Source organism: Arabidopsis lyrata, assembly GCF_000004255.2.
Source record: "Arabidopsis lyrata subsp. lyrata unplaced genomic scaffold ARALYscaffold_2, whole genome shotgun sequence".
Lineage (NCBI taxonomy): Eukaryota > Viridiplantae > Streptophyta > Magnoliopsida > Brassicales > Brassicaceae > Arabidopsis > Arabidopsis lyrata.
Window position 1 is genome coordinate 11,197,618 of NW_003302554.1, and position 19,533 is coordinate 11,217,150.

General features: G+C 35.1%; 1 protein-coding gene and 1 long non-coding RNA gene across 2 annotated transcripts; both read right to left on the minus strand.

The window, feature by feature from the left end:
- Positions 1–11,012: 11,012 nt before the first annotated feature.
- Positions 11,013–13,091, minus strand: LOC9323109 (uncharacterized protein At1g66480). Its single transcript, XM_002888456.2, has 2 exons — positions 12,211–13,091; positions 11,013–11,260 (listed from the first exon to the last, which is right to left on the minus strand). The coding sequence occupies exons 1-2, from the start codon at positions 12,817–12,819 to the stop codon at positions 11,192–11,194; spliced, it is 678 nt and encodes a 225-aa protein (XP_002888502.1). The 5' UTR covers positions 12,820–13,091; the 3' UTR covers positions 11,013–11,191.
- A 959-nt stretch (positions 13,092–14,050) lies between these two features.
- On the minus strand, positions 14,051–19,501 carry LOC110224181. Its single transcript, XR_002328892.1, has 2 exons — positions 19,460–19,501; positions 14,051–14,559 (listed from the first exon to the last, which is right to left on the minus strand). It is a non-coding gene; the product is annotated as an uncharacterized LOC110224181 (long non-coding RNA).
- Positions 19,502–19,533: the final 32 nt, after the last annotated feature.

The following is a 19,533-nucleotide window of genomic DNA, read 5'->3' on the forward strand; positions in this document are numbered from 1 at the left end:
ATTGCTTTGAGGCAAAGAGTTTCTATGTGCAAAACATTTTCACATTCTCAACATGAATAATCAAAACATATGGTAAAATGTACAACAAAAATATAAAATATCAATAAATTAATGTACTTATTACATATAGTAGGGGATTATTAAAGATGACCTATGTTAGAAAAAATTAACACAAACTTTTCAATAACAGAAAAAAATCTAACATATGAAAAACATAAAAAACAAAAAAAAAAACTTTAAGAAAATTACCCTAAAAGAGAAAATACAGCACAAAGTTATGAAACAAAACGATTATATTGGTTTTAATGTAAAGCTAGTTTGCTTGGCTAAAACTTTATATGATATACTTTTGCTACACTAGAAATATGTATTTTCGAAAATATAAACATTTTTACATGAATGTAAACAAGTAAATAAACTATTCAACCAAAAGTTGAGAAATCTCAAAATCAGTGATGAATAGCATATCTTTTTATATCAATTAGTAGGATAACCATACACTGATACACATCAGCACCTTTATCGTAGAAATTATTTTTCAAATTAAGTTTAGAAGTATATTAATTGATTGGACGACATACCTTTTTTTTTTTTTTTTTTTTTTGAGCAAATTTGGACGACATACCTAAGATCTCGATTTAGCAGCCGAGGTCAGCATGTGTCCTTTGGGAAAGATTAGGGATACGTGTTCGATTAAAGTATTTTCATTTGAGCTGATATTTAAATGTAAGTCCAACATTATTAAATTAATTAACTACATGATTAGCCACATGGATAATCCCACTTCAGGCGCTGTACTTGTATTTATGTACTTACGAGCTCCATCAAGTCAATAAGACAAACGAAGTTATTAGAAGTTCAATAATTTATTTATTTTATAATCCATTACATGATTCCATATTTATCTTAATAGACTGGCATTGTGTAGGGAATGAATGAATTCAAATGAAAAAAAAAAAAAGTTCAATTCGATTTATTTTTCAGATTTTTGCAAAATATTATTCTTATTGTACTATATTGCAGATGAGTATATAGAAACAAAAAAATTCAATTATATTACCTTTTAAACGTTAGTATTATCTAAGAATCATTTATTTAAACTTTTCAAGTTAGGTTAACAAAAATATATGCACATGAAAAAAAAAATTGACCTTAAAAAGATAGTTTCGAAAAGAAGTCCGGTGCATTGCCCTCCTTACCATCACTCACTGTTAATTGTAATTGGTGCCGAAATTATAAGAATCATAAACAAAGATATAAAACCTATAAACAACCATCAAACTAAAAAAAGACAAAATAATTCAAACCATCCCTAAGCTCAAACCATGAATCCTATGCAAAATAAGCTTTAGGGATGTTTGGTATTTCTCTCCGGAAAAAAATCTCTTTTTTTTTTAATTATTATTACCAATTTATATTTTTCTTAATCATATTATTTACTTATATATATATATATATATATTAAACTGATCAGTGTTTGTTTCAAGAAAAAACATTATCTATATTTTTGTTTATCTGTTATTATTTTCTTTTTTAACATTGAAAACTCAGCTATTGTTTATATCTTTTTTGCTCTTACTAGATATTTTAACCAATTTTTAAATTGCAATCTTCACTGTCACAACACAAATGTGGAAGGTGGATACCGAAAAAACTGCTAGACTTTTTGTTTCTAGAGCTTGAGCTTGAGCTTGAGCTTATTGGCTCTGGCCCTAACTTAAATGCAATAATGGTAAGCTACTTTTGTTTCTTTAAAAAGGGATGGTTATTGTGAGAATTATTAGTTTCTAGAGCTTGAGCTTATCGACTCGGGCCCTAATATCGTACTGATACATGATTATACGATTACAAAAACCCAATATTTAACTAATAATTTTCTATTAACTAATAATTTTATCATTAAGAATCTAACTACGTCATCAATTGATCAGTTTTGAGGATATACCTATGATGATTCTCCCTGTATAATGGTTAATAATTCCCTCTTTTATTGTTTGGATGTCTTCATAATTAAGAACATGAAATTTCATATGCTATTTTTCAAATATAGTCATAAATGCCAAGCCACTTCAGCATACAGTTTTACTTAGATTGTTTACTCGATAATTATTATTTTGTTGCATTATAGTAAGTATTTTACTCGATCTGATCGTTTTATAAAAGTATGATGAAGTTTTTAGACAATATGTCATGTTATATGACAAGCTATGTTGTCATGACAGTTGTCTCATGAATGATTTCGTTAGCTATTGATTAGTTTGACTAGAGACAAATGTTACATTTTGTTCGAATGAATTAGAGTCTTAATGTTTTATAACTGAAATTAACTGAAGCTTCATTACATATATGTTTGGCGTCGATCGATGAGTACGACAACAAAATTAACGGAGCCTTTCTCTTCCTTTCTCTAAGTTAATTACATAAAGAACATTTGTTTTTCCTCAAAGTTACTATATATGAAAATAGGACTTCTTATCATTTTAATGCATTTAAGTATTTTGCAAGAAGAAAAAAAAATCTATTGGGTTTAAAAAGTTGTTTTAGGGTTTCAAATTTGTTTTAATATGAAAAAGTCCCTATTTCCATAACAAAACTTTTAAAATATCTATTTATATTACTCTTAGTTCAATATCTAATTTCTACTATGAATACACTAATAAGAAATAATTACCAAATAGAAATAAATATTATTATTCATGGAGGGAAAATAAACTTAGATAAAAATTCACATGCTACATTTTTAAACTAGAAATTATACTTATTACTATTATTTACTATATGAAAGGAGTTGAAAACTGTACCTCCCCAAGTCGTATCCTACATATCGAATCACATACAATGTGTCATTAAGAGAATGGCAGGCTGGATTTTGTCATCATAAAGTATGTTTATTGAATGAATTGAACAATTATGATTAATAATACAGAAGGATCCACGTGCACAAAGATTTAATTAATACAACGTGAGGTTTGGATAAATAAAGAGTCTGAATGGTAACAGCGTATTTGGTTGTGCGGGAAAAACGGTTTTATAGTGTAGTACGGTTCAACTGCGGTACATATAGGAAAAATATATTTGCGGGACAAGTGCGGTTAATACAAAATAAGCGGTACGGAATAAAATTTGATTGGTGAAAAAACTGTTTGCGGTACACAATAATTATAAATTAGTGATTGTTTTGTGGTAATGAAGAAACAATTTCATATATTTATGAATCTTAAATATGTAAATTAATTTAAATTACAATATTAAATTTTTGACATAATTATTGCTATATTATTTAAAAAAATCAACCATAAAAAGTACAACATTACTTAAAATTTTATGAGAGAAAAGATGTTGTCCAAAAAGAGAGAGGAAGGTATATATATTTAGGGTAAAAATTATTACATATATATATAGATGTTTTCTAATAATTAAAAATAAAAATAATAATATATATAAACCATTGCGTATTTCGTTGAACCACAAGGGTGTTCTAGTTTAAAAGGCGGTCCAAAGGAGTTTACCGCTTTTCTAAAAACGCATACACTTTTAATAAATAAATAAAAAGAAAAACTCAAATTGGTATAATAAACGTTGATTGGTGTCACTAAATGCGGTTTTCAATTTTTTTCTGTGAAATACACGTTGTCACCATTCACTACCAAAACCTTTTTTTTTTCTTTTTGTTTTTCTAATCGCAGTTCTTGTTTGTCATTCTTATCTTTGTTTTGGCTTCCTAATTCGTTTATTTTAGTAATATGAAAAAATCCGAAACAAAAACTTTATCTTATCAGCTTGATGTGGATTATTAAGCCTGATAGTTTTATGAGGATATAAAATTATTTTCGGACACTAATCTTTATGCAACACACACACATTTAATGAATACAATCTAGATCAACCATATCACATTAATCCAAAACATAAAAGTAATTAGACGAGTATTGCTATCTCTAAATAAGATCCAAGAGGGGACCATTATGTATAATTAGTATCGTTATAACACATGGCTAATCACATAACAATCATAGTGTATGTTAATAATCTCGATTAATGTGAATGGTCCAAATATTTTTATTTCTTTCTGTAGTTATTGTCATTAAGATCATTTATAGTTCCCGATTCCTTTTATAAAGATTTCTTGCCTTCTCTAATACCTGTTTCCGCATAATTGCATCTTTAAAAAATTGAAAATTTCTTGTATGATTTCTGATTCTACCAAAATAAGTAATGTTCAAAAGATTCGATCTAGTGATCCAAAAATGATATTCGGATTCATTGCAATTTGGTTAAAGAAAACTTTTAACTAAAGTTTAGAATATAGTTCAACTTGTATTTATCATTTTAGACAACCCGCATTGGTTACTCAAGTTGACCTTTCTAAGCTATTTCTACCAATAGAAGAATATGTTGGGAAACCTACTCACAAACCTGAAATTGAAAATAAGTTTATAGATATGTTAATGTATCTCGATGATATAAAGGAAAACATTTTGCTAAATCTCTACATCATAACACTAGAAACTACTGCATTTGAAAAAAGATGAACTAATCACTAAGTAGGCTCATTCTATGCTTCTATTTTTATGTTTAAATTGTAAATATTATATATAGATATTTGTACATATTCATTTTCTTTCTCAAAATTGAATTGAACTTTTTTTTTTTTGACATCTTTGACATCTTTTTTTTTGACACCTTAAATTCCACACGCGATTTAGTGGAACCGAACTCCGGTGGAGAAGACGGAATCAAATAGACTTAACCACTTGACTAAAGACACATCCCCGAATTGAACTATATATACATAGTACATTCAAGAAATAGGCATATAGAAAACTAGTATACGTGAAAAAAGGAAGGGAAATCATAGCAAAGAAAAAGCGAGAATTTGGACATTTTCTCCGTTAATCATAGTGAAACAAAACATTGAATACGTATACAAAAAAATAAAATAAAGGTCAAAATAATTGATTTATGATGATGTATGTTAAAGAATTTTTTTTTCTTTTTTGATAAAGGATTTGTATGTTAAAGATTTGCTATGTGAATTTAAGACTAAAGTTTGAATCTTTCAATCATGTTGGTCACTGAATATGCTTTAAATTGTAAGAATACATATGAATTAATTATGTAATTCATATTTTCTTACTCTCTTGATCTTTTAGTTTCGGTTGGGGATCTCTGATTATAAAAAGGAAAATTAATAGAGGCCAAATTAATTATGTAATCCATTCCATAACTAAAAAGGGTAATGACGAACTACATAGTAATTGTATATCTATGAATTGAACAAGATTGCCGAAAATTAGGTATAGGTATAAGAGAACGTGGCTAGCAAAACTCATATTAGAAAGAATAAGAGACATGTGGTTTGTCCTTTTCTGGCTTAACACTTGTGCGTGGACCGACCAACAAAATCTCTCTCAACCTTATTTTCTTTACTAGTTCGACTAAGGGCGGCTCAACAGTAAAGGAAAACAAAAACAAATGATGGGCCCTGTTCAATGTTGAGTTATGACTTCTAATTACATGTTAGCTTTTTTAAAGTATATATTTTGGACTCTAAAATACAACAATTTGTTTGTTGGTTTATCAATGCCACTATAAAAAAGCACTTGTATAATTGTATTTGTATATATCTAGATACGGCCTAATCTTGAGTTTAGCGGCTATAAATATTTATTGAACATCCTAGACGGATTAGTGCAGTACTAGCGATGTAGTTATATATTGAACATTTTTTCTTTATAAACATGTTCGATGTAGTTATATATATCGAACATTGGTAGAGATGAATAGGACAAAGAAATACTTTCTTGTGGACTCTGGATTTTAGTCTATACAATACGCAAGTTCAATGTATTTATTACAAGAACTACGTGATTCCCATGCATATAGATATAGATATATATCGATGTACATAATTTATATATAAATGTATTCCCTCAGTGTGAGAGATCAATGTCAAAGGGAGACAAATATATAAACACGTACAAGTTCGTATGAATGTGTTAGTAAAAGAGGCTATATACGTGCACATGGACGATCCCATATAAACCGGTGTACTTTCTGCAACTTACTTCACTTTAAATGCATCTACCCATTATACATCATACCTTCATTAAATTGATTTTATGAATATACCATATGAAATTAGCACACTAAAATTGACTTATACTTTTTTTTTTATAATCACGTAAGCATGTAATTGAACTTTACGATGTTCAAAGATATATAAATATAGTCATAAATGCGAATTAATAAGAAGGAAAATAATTCATGTAGGAGAGGATTGAATTGAGAGAGAGTTTAATATTTTAATAAGAAAGTTTAAAATATTCACTATTTATGTATTAAGATTTGTTTCTATACAAATTACTTAAATGCATCCCAGTGTAAATTTATTCCAACCTTAACAAGTAGTATAATTTTAAGGATTCAACACTTAGACGAACACGAAACTGTAACGAATGTTTTGTCTTAAATGTATTTATGTAATTACAATAAAACGATGTTTTTGCATTGCAAAAATGGCCTTGGATTAAAAAAAAAGAGAGACATATATATGCTCTGTAGGACTGAACCATCTTTATAAAAATCAATTATTTTGTACGTTTTTTAATTAATTATTTATTTTGATTGAGATTACCTTGATAGATGGAGCTAACAAATAATTTATGAGAGAAAAAAAAAAGTAAACACTTAAAGCAACATAACGGACATGCATGCACAATATCTCTAGAAGAGATTTTATTTGTTTAATTGTCCTTAATTTGAAATCTACGCATGTGTCTTAAGAATTTGAAGTACTTCGAATGCGTACTTTCCCTGCATTAGTTATATTATTATGTGCAATTTTAACTACGAATTTTAAGTACTTTTCTAAAAACAAAAAAATAATTAATTGAATGCAAAATTTATTCGAACTCAAAAAACTGTTTAACAATATAAGTGACAGTAGAACAAAATCATTTATTTTGGAGTAAGATGCCGAAGATAAACCAAGAGACTTGAGCTTCTTTTATGGGATTGGTATGGAATGCGAGTAGCAAACCTCTCTCGTTTTAGAGACTTAATCTTTTTCTTTTTAATTTGTAGTTTAAAAGCATCTGATCCCTAATTCTAAAAATAAAACTGAAAATTTACCACTAGTAGTACTGAAAATAGAGATCTGCAAATGAGAAGTTATTTAACTCATATAAAAATCGAGATGCTTGAATAACTGATGTTCAATACATGACTATAGCCTTATTATATTATAATCATTCACATGGATTTTAAATGTTTATGAAATGTAGATTCTGAGAACTAGAAAACTGATGGACATCAGTCATCAGGAAACTGTTTGGATATCAGCAGGGCCGTCCCAAACTATTTGAGTGCCTAAAGCAAAAAAAATTTTGGCCCATTAACAAAAGCTGTTATAAAAAAAAAATACAAGTTTTAACATGTATGGGATTCGAAACCGTGACATGTACAACAAAAGACTTCAATCTAACCACTAGACCACAGTAACATTTTAAAAATTGATGCCCCTAAAACTATTTATAATTATTTGATGCCTAAAGCCCTTGCTTCATGGGCTTTACCCATGGGCCGGCCCTGGATATCAGGAAGCTGCATCGGATCACATCAGACGACGAAGCTGCTGACATGGATGCGGGAGCTGATGTGGCAAAGCAGGAATGGATGGTGTGATGCTGCCAAGAAGCTTTTGTGGCTTGGCATGAAGTAAGGAGAAATAAAAGTTGTGGGATTTGGTGAATATTCTCCACAACGAATAAGGGAAGAGATAGCATTGACAAGCAAGGTGTATCTATAGGGGATATCCTCGTAGATCCTAGGATTAGGGTTTAGGGGTTTTGTATAAATAGTCTAGAGTGAGGCACAAGCCGGGTTGATCACTCTAGAATTTTCATACCAGATTGTAAACGTCGAAGCTAACAAAAAGAGCTGAGAAGGTGAGTGTGTAGATCTCTCTTTATCTTCACGGGTGCATGGTTAGAATAGAGAAGAGATATTAGACTTATAGTCGTTCTTAGTCGGGGCTAAATATTCGCGTGTAGATCTGATCTATTGTAAAAAGTCATATCATCTAATAAGAACGAATACAAAAGTTTGATTCGACGCATTCCGAATCTTATATATGTTTTTTTTTTTTTTTTGAATCTTATATATGTTTTGTACCCTCTACACCTTCTTAGTTTCTTATCAATATAAACATGCAAATCATATGAAATAAAACTATGCATAAGTAAAAGTAACATAGTTATTTTATAAGAATCATTGGTGTTTAACTCATAACTAATTGATAATGAATAAATTGTTTCATGTCCCTTGTATATTAGTGTTGGTTTCATTTTCATTGTTCATGTGTGATTCTTAACTATTATTACATCATTAATATCCTTCGTTTTCTTTTTTTCACAGCCCAAAACATAGCTATTTAACAACTAACGGCTCTAATTTTAAATTGATGTAAAGGCTGCCGGTTTGAGTATAAAATCATGGAAGAAAGATCATGCAAATAAGTTTATTGGGCCTTTTACCTCACTTTTCAACTTTTGTCCATATGACCATATCAATCACTAGGAAAAATAACAAAACAGTACTCCCCCATATCAATCAATAAAACATAGTATCTTTTTTAGATAGAAAGCGTAAGTTTTCTTTGTTTGTATTATTCGATACTCGAGCCTACTATACACTATAGTTAAATATGGTAGATTTACATGATTTTAAATTTCATTGTCAAGGCGAAGGCACTTTTCGAATTAGTCACGAACTGATCTCAATCATGGATCATGGTCTATTAGAGGATTCATATAAAAATGTAAAATAGAGTCTCACGGAAGTCCAGTAGCCCATATAACTAAGACCATCTCCATTCATAAACCATTGATGAATGTCTTTAAAATAATATAATATTAAAATTTAAAGACTCCTTCTATTTTGGTGTCTTAAATGTCTCCCTAGAGGCACTCTCTCTAATTTTAAGACACTTTCATTTATTTATTTCATTTTTTTTATTATTTTAAAATTTTAAAGACACTCCAAAATATATGTAATGGAGGTGCTCTAAGGTTGTAATAAGGTAATGATTCATAAATATATGACTATATATTGAGAATTTTAAATAATTGAGAATTATCTCAAAACAACTCTCTTTCATCTTTATGAAATATTAACTAAAAATTCAAAAGCGTTTAGCTTTTGGTGACAAACTAAAGTTTTTTCATTTTACTTTTTTTTGTCGTCTTACTACATTATCATTAATGATATTTAATCTAATGATGTTATGACGAAAGAAAGTTCTTTTTTTTTTTCCATTTTTTTTTCTTTCATTATATTTAATAAAACTTTAATAAGCTATTTCATTTCACTCTCATTTTCTTTATTTTTATTTAGTTTAATAAGCTCATTTTAGCTTGAAACTAGCTTTGGATTCTCCCACATGGTCCACTATAAACATGAATAAAAAGTTGTCTTACATGGACCCAATCACATAGAAATTCCAGCCCATCCACCAATGACTTGATCTTGATAACGAGGATAATCATAAACCCAATCAAGCCCACGTGATAGGCCCCAACCATGATGTTTTTCACGTATGGCTCAAAACTCAGTATGGACGGTGAAATTTATATTGATGGTTCATCGTGACATAATATTTTTTTCATATGCATATCAATTAATATGCATATCAATTAATATAACTCTTTTTCCATATACTCGTTTGTCTATCAAATTTAACTCAATGTTTTGTATTTAAATATGTATAAAAAATATACATTATGGCGCTTGTGTAAGTCAATATTGTTAGGCTTTGCTTAGCCTAAATCTAGTGGGAGAGTGGTGCACCTAAAGCACTCTTATGTACCATATCTTTCCTCTTTTTTAAAATGGCGAAAGAGAAAATCGACTTTTCCACCCATAAAAAGGCTAAGAGAGTTGATATGTTAATGATACATACAAACAAAAATGGTTTATAGATTAAAGACAAAAATAATTTTTCTTTTATCCCGAAAATGTTAGATGATTATAGTCTATGGCTTTTTGGGTATTACTCGCATCTCTCCAACCCAATTTTACAAAATCACTATAAAGTCATACTGAGAAGAAAAAGTGGGGATGTACTAGTTAGATTCAGTAGTTGTGTTGAAGTGTTGTTAGCCAAATTATTGGCTAAAGCGTTAGGAATATCTACGTCATGCATGATGCTTAAATTCTTGAATATATATTGTTAAAAATCATGGATTGAGTCGACATAGATTTTATGGTGATGCTGTTTGAATAGTTTCTTATGGTTCTTTACTGTACAAGTCGAGTTGTTATTTTACATATGGGTGTATTTTTATCGTCGACTACAAAAATGTCGTAATTGGCGGTTACATCATTTTATGGCGGTTAAGTATGTAAGAAAATAATTTTTTTACTAATTCAAGTGTACATTAAAATGTAAGTGAATATATATAGTTTTCTTTATAATGTCAATCAATGAATAAGTATTTGTAATTATATTATTTTTCTATTTAAAAAAAAAAATCTTATGTTATCATTTTTTTAATCGAGATATAATTAAACCGTCATTTTTATAGTACCATTATGTTTTACTACTACTTTTATTTTTTTTAACTACATCGTTTTTTTTTTCATCTTAAACTATACCATCCTCTATTCTTAACTACTACGTTTTCTAACTACGTCGTCCTCTCTTACTTCTATGTTTCTATCAAACCACTTTTACCAGTTTGTGGCAATAATTACAGCCGTAACCGTAATGGATAGCCAGCAGACCGAGTCCCGTTTAGTGGACTGCCCAAAACTTTTTACTTTTAAAAGTTGCTAATAAAGGCAATATCATTTTAGTTTTTTCTTCTTCAAAATCCAACCATTTTGGATCTTACTTTTATACTTAAAAAAGTTGATTGCATATAGCCATATACAATGATCGTTGATTATTTGGTAACGGGTAGGGTAGGCACCCAACCATGTCCATTAGCTCTTATATCTTAAAGTTAAAGTATGTAAAGACTAATTAACGTAAAGGAAAACAAACAATTCTAAATAATCTCTACTTGCTATATAAAAGATATTTATAAACATAATATAGGAGTCCTACCACAATAACTTTATATAAGAACATAAATAGAAAAAGGGTTCTAAAAAATGGAAAAGGAGAATTAGTTTGTCTAATTGATGATTATTTTCCACTTCTGCTCCATAGAACAGGAAGCTCCCGTCCACCTTCTCCGGCAAAACTCACCTGCTTCTGCACATGTTTAATTTAATATAATTACTTCTTTGACTCTTAATTATTTATTAATTTATAATATATGATTAGCCAAAACAAACCGACAAATCATTTGATGATCGAGAGGATCTTGATCAATTGGTATGATACTATGATATGATATTTCATCAATCTTTTAAATCAGAGATATTCTATGAAGTAATAACCATGTGTTTCTAAGACAATGTAATAATATTAACACTAAGACATACACAATTTCAAGAGTATGTGAATCCATTTACGAGTTCCTTTGTCAATCTATTTATAAGTCTACTCCTGCTCCGATAAAACTATATTAACATGCATATGTGAATTAAACAAAAAAATCATACATATGTGATTGTGTTTATGTAAATTGTTTTTATATATGACCAGACTTACGTCATACTCACGTAGGTAGATGACAAAAATAGATAAGTTACATATACCCTAGTGGCCTTAGTGGGTTACAATAATAATTATATAACTCTAATCAAATTCCAAAGCAAAGCCTAACAACTTAAATTCTGTTTCTTGTCTTCTACATCAATTTATACTCTCTCTATTCCAATAAACAAATTAAACAATTTGCGTAATTTCGGGATATAATACTTAAATTTCCCTCAAATGATAGTTGACACTAAAATTATTATTAATAATTTTTTATAATCTCACAAGTTCCGGACCAAGACTCATACATCTCTTCAAAGTAGAACATACTAATTGTAGTTTTTAACCGGTGTTCGAACTCAGAATTTGAAAACATGGTTCTAGATTTAACCGGTTGACTTATCGACTAGAAAGTAGTTGAAATTATCTTATGCTCGTTGCTTATATCACTTATTTAGATTCTATTAAGTTGAATTTGTACGCTTAAATTTTAAGGTCAAAGAACAAATCTAACGCGGTAAAATTGTTTGACCAAAACTCAAGGTAAAAACAAGAATTACCTCACGCGCTTTAATCTCCCCACTTCCAAGTTTCCGGCGGCTATCACCACCACCTCTACCGCCGCCAAGCTCACCGGACCTCTCCATGTAGATACCTAAAATCTTCTCAGCTATCGCTGAAGCATCATTATTATTCTCTTCCATAAGCTTCGTAATCTGAGAACGAGGCAACCTCAACCTCACACTCGTATGTCCAGGCCCAAGTCCAGGCCCAAACCCATCTCCGCCGTCAGATCTCCCGATCGTGACGTCAGAAACTGTTCTCCGAGACAACATCAACATTTCTAACCGCTCCTTCGCGCCAACGTGGATTCCAGACATAACTCTCCGGTACGGAAGCTTATTGTCCGAATCTGTCGCCGTCGTCTCCGGCGGAAGCTTAGGAAGCTCGACGAGAAAATAAGTTTTCTTCGGCTTCAAGATTTGGCTCGGTTCAAGCGGTTTAGAGCGAACTCCAAAGTGTTTCACAGCTTGTGAATCTAACAAAACGTAACCGGGATAATCCGCCGTGACTTCTCTCGCCGTCACCGGAGTTTTAATTCGGAAAGTTTCGCCGTCGATCTTCATTACTTTAGCTCTCTTTCTCTTCACAGTAATGCTGTTTCCCATTGTCTCTTTGCTTTGCTTTGTTTTTTTTTTTTTTGTTTTTTTGATTGGATAATGTGAAAATGTGTTATAAAGTGGCTATGTTACTATTTATATATGTTGAGGAGGTTTGGTTGAAATATTATTTTTTTGAATTTTAGAGTGTGTGAAGCTGTGAAATATTACAGAGATTCCTTCTAATTTTAATTAAAGTCGTTAACGTTGAAATTTTATATTCATAATGTTTGAAAAGAATAAAGTTTAATATGTCGGTCCATGGCAAATTCACATTACATGTGTTTTGATTTTATTTTTTATTTTTGACGTCTAGATTTATTATTTATTGCAAATTATGAGAACTGTTATATAGACGATTCTACAACGGACAATTCCTTCCGACCCTTATTAGATCTACGACAGACGACACTTCATTCTTCACGCTCTTGACAGACACCTTCAATGATCCATAACCTGACGATATTTCTCTCTCGGTGTAGAATCCTGGCAAACGGCTATAATTGTACTTCGCTAGAGATCTCCTGCACACTTGCCTCCTTTAATCTGCAAATTTATTAATAAATCGCAATATCTGGGACTCGAACCCCAGACCTCTTGGTGTAGAAGCATTAATTAACCCTTGGTCAACCAATAGGCCAAGGGGGCTTCTACTCTGTTTTGATTTTATTACAACTTTTTTTTGTTTGTTATGGTGTTTTCAAAAGAAAAGAATTCGCATAGATATTTAAATCTTAATGACTGTAACTACCGCGCGTGATTTGTGGTTGTACGTATTTTTCCATGTTTTATGTTGCCATATTATATGTAAGAAATATAATTAAGTCAAACTATTGTATGAAGAAAATTTATATTCATACAAATATGCATGGTTATTTCAGTTTTCAATCCCCACCTAACATGAGTTAAATCAGTTCCAAATTAAACCAATCATTGACTCACTCTAAAATCTCGGAATAACCTATGATTCAGTCATAGAATCTAATAGATATAAATACAACTAATTAATCTTTTTTTTGATATCTTTGGATCGACAAGATCCGATGTATAGTCAATCCCTACTACGTGGGGTAACGCGATTTAGTGGAGTCAAACTCTGGTGGGGAAGGCGGAGTCGAACTCTGGTGGGGAAGACGGAGTCAAATGGACTTAACCACTTGACTAAAGGCACATCCCCGAATACGACTAATTAATCACAAATTAAAATAACATACTATAAAAGACATATATATTGAAAAGATTTTTTTTTTTTTTTTTGTATTTTTGGATTATGTACCATATGAAACTTGGAACAAACGAGCGCCAAGAGCCCAAGACCATTTTTTTTTTTTTATCAAAGAGCCAAGACCACATATATGTGTCTTTCAAATTGATATATTGGCTCTGATAATGATGCTTTCTTAAAAATCGGTTCTAAGTAGAAGAAAAACATCACATGCGCATGCACATGTAAAAAGGCCAGTTCGGTTCCTAAATTCTGTATGAGATAATTACTACCATGTATCAAAATCTACGAAAGAGAGATAGAAAGAAAAAAACATGGAATCGAGCGTGTGAGGGTCACGCACTGCGATTTCTCTCCCAACTTGAATCTAGCCGGAAATCTCAGATCTACGCCGCGCTTTGCCTCTCCTGTCTTTGGCGCTTCTTGCCATGGCTGTGAGAGGGCTCCTGGTTCTCCGCTCACCAGTTTAGCTCTATCACAACGACGATTTGACGAGCTTCTTCTACAGATCTGATGGTTGTGACCTCGTCGTATCACAACACTAGAGCTTAGAATGTAAATAAGAACACAAGACTTATGTTTGGGCAATTATGATTGCCTCTTTTTGGCTTTTCATTTTCTTAAATAGACAAGTACAAGAAGCAAAGTGGAGTCGTAGCTCCTACAACAAAGGGAAATGGGAAAGTGGAGAAGATGGTTCCTAGTCAATAGGAAGACCGATTCTCCTCATTATTATCAACAACAATTAAAACAGAAATTAAAGGAAAAACAGAACCAAGATTGACATTACGAAGTGTACTTTCGGTTAGGAATTCGAAGCCGATTTGATGTTCTTCTCTCCGGTTCTGCACTTCCACCCGCGACTCCATCATTACACCCTCCCCCAAAATGAATCTTGTCCTCAAGGTTCAAGGAGGGAAAACTCTGTTTGAGCTGAGCAAGATTTTCCCAAGTAGCATCCTCACGTTGCAGCCCTTCCCAAAAGACCAGCGCCTCCTGCTGGTTTTGGCCATTGATAGAAACATCACGAAGCTGCAACAACTTTGCAGGACGTAGACGCAACAACCCATTTGCTCGGAGAGGAGGTAAGGTACCCGTAGTCGGAACATCTGGCCCAACGCGTTTCTTCAAGAGGGAGTCATGAAAAACAGAGTGAACACGTGTACCTTCGGGTAAGCGTAGGCGATAGGCGACCGGTCCAATGCGTTCAACAATCTGAAAAGGGCCAAAGTACTTTGTCGAGAGCTTCTGGTTTGAACGACGGAAGATGGTGTGTTGGCGATAAGGCTGGAGCTTCAAATAAACCCAGTCATTGACCGCAAAACAGAGATCCCTGCGCTTGGAATCTGCGGTCTGCTTCATTCTGTTATTAGCGGCTTCCAAATGACCCTTCAGTTCTTGTAAGATCTCGTCACGTTCCCGTAGCTGCTCATCCAACTCTAAGACCGGTGTTGTTCCAGAATCATAGCCGGCAAGCGTTGGAGGATCATGACCGTACATAGCCCGAAATGGTGTCATTCCAATAGACGAGTGATACGTTGTATTGTACCAATATTCCGCCCAAGGAAGCAAAAAACTCCACTGGTTCGGCCTGCTATGAACAAAGCAACCCAAGAATTGTTCAATGCAACGATTTACTACCTCGGTCTGTCCGTCGGTTTGAGGGTGATAGGCTGACGACATCCATAATTGGGTACCCGACAAACGCCAAAGTTCACGCCAGAATCCGCTAACAAAAATTGGGTCATGGTCGCTGACAATTGACTTAGGAACTCCATGGAGTTTCACAATGAAATCCGTGAACTTAGCTGCAACGGTGACGGCGGTGTATGGATGCGATAGTGGAATCAGGTGACAAGACTTAGTGAGGCGGTCAACCACCACCATGAGAGATGTGTGGAAGTTGGACGTTGGTAATCCGTCAATGAAATCAAGAGAGATATCTTCCCATACCTGGCGGGGAATTGGTAATGGCTGAAGAAGTCCTGCGGGGGAGAGACTTTCAGATTTGACCCTTTGGCAAACATCACACGCTGCAACGTATTCTTTCACAGACTTATGCATACTTGGCCAATAAAATTGCTGTGCTAACCTCTTATACGTGCGGAGTACCCCAGAGTGGCCACCAGCGGGTGCGTCGTGTTAATCGTGGAGGAGAGATTGGACCAGCGACGAACCGGAGGGCACAACCACGCGGTTGTTGTAGCATAAGAGGTTGTTATGGCGCGAGTATGGTTTCCCTGGAGCAGATGCGGCCAATTTCCCCACTCTTTGGAGATACGGATCCGAGGACTGTAGCGTACGCAGCTCCTGCCAAAAGTTGGCTTGTGGACTGCTAATGGCGTTAAGACACGGGCTGTTGGCGCGACGAGATAGTGCATCGGCGGCTGAGTTAGGGGACCCTGGCTTATAGGTGATCTCATAGTCATAGCCCACTAACTTACCCATCCATTTTTGTTGTTCCGGAGTGAGAATGCGTTGCTCAAGGAGGAATCGCAGGCTGCGCTAGTCGGTCTGAATCGTGAAACGCCGCCCAAGGATATATGTTCGCCAAGTCTGGATAGCAATGACGATAGCAAGCATTTCTCTTGCGTATGTGGACCAGTTGCGTTTAGCCACACCGAGAGAGCGACTCATGTAGGCGATTGGTTTCCCATGTTGCGATAAAACGGCACCTATGCCATCGCCCGACGCATCCGTTTCGATGACAAATGGTGTGTCAAAATCCGGAAGAGCAAGTATCGGAGTTGTTGTCATCGCGTGCTTTAATTTCAGAAACGCCTCTTCTGCCTCCTGCACCCATTCAAACTTTCCCTTTTTTAACAAATTTGTTAAAGGCTTTGCAAGCGTACCGTAGTTCTTTACGAACTTGCGGTAGTAGCCCGTGAGGCTCAAAAACCCCCGGAGTTCGGTAATAGTGGTTGGTGTAGGCCACTCCGTCATCGCCGCGATCTTATTCTGGTCTACTTTCACCCCTTCACTCGAAATAATATGTCCAAGGTACTCCAACTCACGTTTCCCGAATTCACATTTTTTTAGCTTCACAAACAGTTGATGGCGTTGGAGGATTGTCAACACGATCTGTACATGTTGCAGATGTTCTGTCCACGAGCGGCTATGGACAAGGATATCGTCGAAGAAGACGAGAACAAACTTCCGCAAATAATCCCGAAAAACTGAATTCATGAGGGACTGAAAAGTAGAAGGTGCGTTGCACAAACCAAATGGCATTACCAGGTATTCATAGTGGCTGTTGTGAGTCCGGAAGGCAGTCTTATGAATGTCTGGTGTGTGTACCCGGACTTGATGGTAGCCCGCCGTAAGGTCTAGTTTGGTGAAGACCGTTGCACTGTGCAGCTTGTCCAACATGTCGTCAACAGTAGGGATGGGGAAGCGGTCTTTGACGGTTACGGCATTCAATGCTCTATAATCTGTGCAAAATCGCCAAGACCCATCTTTTTTCTTAACCAATAGCACCGGTGAAGAGAACGGGCTAGAGCTAGGATGGATCAACCCCGAGTGAAGCATCTCCTGCACCTGCTTCTCAATTTCATCTTTCTGGAAGTGAGCATAACGGTAAGGGCGAACGTTTACCGGGTCCGATCCTTCCTTAAGTGCGATATGGTGCTCGATATCGCGTGAAGGCGGCAAGGCCGACGGTGTCTGGAAGACGTCACGGTAATTGTTGAGCAGCTCTCTCATCTCGCCGTCCATGTCAGGTTCGATGGTGTTCTCCCGTTGAATCGTTAATGCAAAACAGGCCTGGCCCAATTTTGCTTGCTTTGTCACCTCTTCGTATTGGGCTTTGGAAATCTTCTGTTGCTGTAGGCCTTGGATATGTATCCAGCGTTCGGCCCACCTAAACTCCAAAGTTTGAGCTTTCCAATTGCAGAGTGTTGGCCCTAAACTCTTGAGCCATTGAACACCAAGCACGACATCGAGACCGGATAACTGGAGGACATAGAAGTCAACGGTGAAGATAACGTCTCCGAGAATCATCGGTGTGTGGCGGTAAGCTCCGCGACATTGAAGTGGGTGGCCATCGGCTACCCATACGGCGAATGGCTTTGTCGGAGACAATTTGAGATTCAATCGATTAGCCACCTTGTCACTAATGAAATTGTGTGTCGCGCCGCTATCGATCAATGCTACCAATCGCTGCCTGTTGACAAGCACTTCGACTCGCATTGTCTTTGGTGAATCCCAGCCAGTGAGGGATTGTAACGTGATCTCAAGTTCAGTGGTGTCGTGGAAGATCTCTTCCTCTTCTTCTTCCTCTGCGTCTGTCCCGAGCATAAGTAAGAGTTGGGATGTCTTACATTTATGGCCAGGTGTGTATCGTTCATCGCAACTAAAGCATAGGCCCAAGCTCCGTTTACGCTTCATCTCCTCCCAGCTTAACCGTTTAGGTGTTGCTGTTGGTATGGGTGAATGGGATGTACTTGCTGGTAGAGAGGCGCGGGGGGTAAAAGACCGGCGTTGCTTCTGGAGCTGTTCGTCGCGGAGTTGAGCCAACTTGATCACGGCTCGCATTGTGGTTGGTGAGAACATACGGACATGATCTGCAATGTTGTCTTTCAATCCACCAAGGAAAGTGCCTACCAATGCGTCCTCTGACCAGTTTTCAACCTTGTTTGTCAGCCTTTCAAACTCTTTCTGATAATCACGTAGTGATCCTGTTTGTTGAATCTTGGATAGCGCTTCATGAAAATTCTCGCCTTCGGAAGGTCCGAACCAGACCCATAGCTCATTCTCGAACGTCGTCCATTCCGTTGCAGTTAGATCAAGTTGCAGCGCCTTTGAAGTCGCTTGCCACCAAGCGTTGGCCTCTGCCGTCAAGTGATACGATGCGAAACTAACCCGTTGTACCATCGGTATCTCATGGAAGGCAAAGTACTGCTTAAGTTTGCTCAGCCACTCCGTGGGATCCCCACCATCAAATCGTGGGCAAACCAGCTTAATGTGTCGGTAGTGGTTAACCGGTGCTGTGACAGGGGCTGCTACATCATCTCGTCGTCCAACCTGTAGGTGTTGATCGGGTCGTGGCGGTACTCGGGGGATCTGTTGTACGCCTTCGTGGAGACCTGTCACTGTCTCGACCAACCGCCGCATCGACTCAGCCAAGGTGGTATTTGAGTCCTCAATGCGTTGATGCCTCTCCGTAGTTGCTTCCTCCATTAGACGGAGCTTGTCACTCAGATCTGTTCGTAGTTTGTGTAGATCCTCGGTGACCAAGCCCAGCCCTCTCTCAAGCTCGTCAAGCCTATCTTTGACGTTAGCCATTGATGCTTGCGATAACTCTCTGACTTTGGGTGGTTTACGTTTAGATGTTGGTGGTGGAATTTTGTGGTGGTGGTGGTAAGAATGAAAAAAAAAAAATTTGGTCCGAGCACACGTGCTCTGATACCAATTGATGGCTGTGACCTCGTCGTATCACAACACTAGAGCTTAGAATGTAAATAAGAACATAAGACTTATGTTTGGGCAATTATCACTAC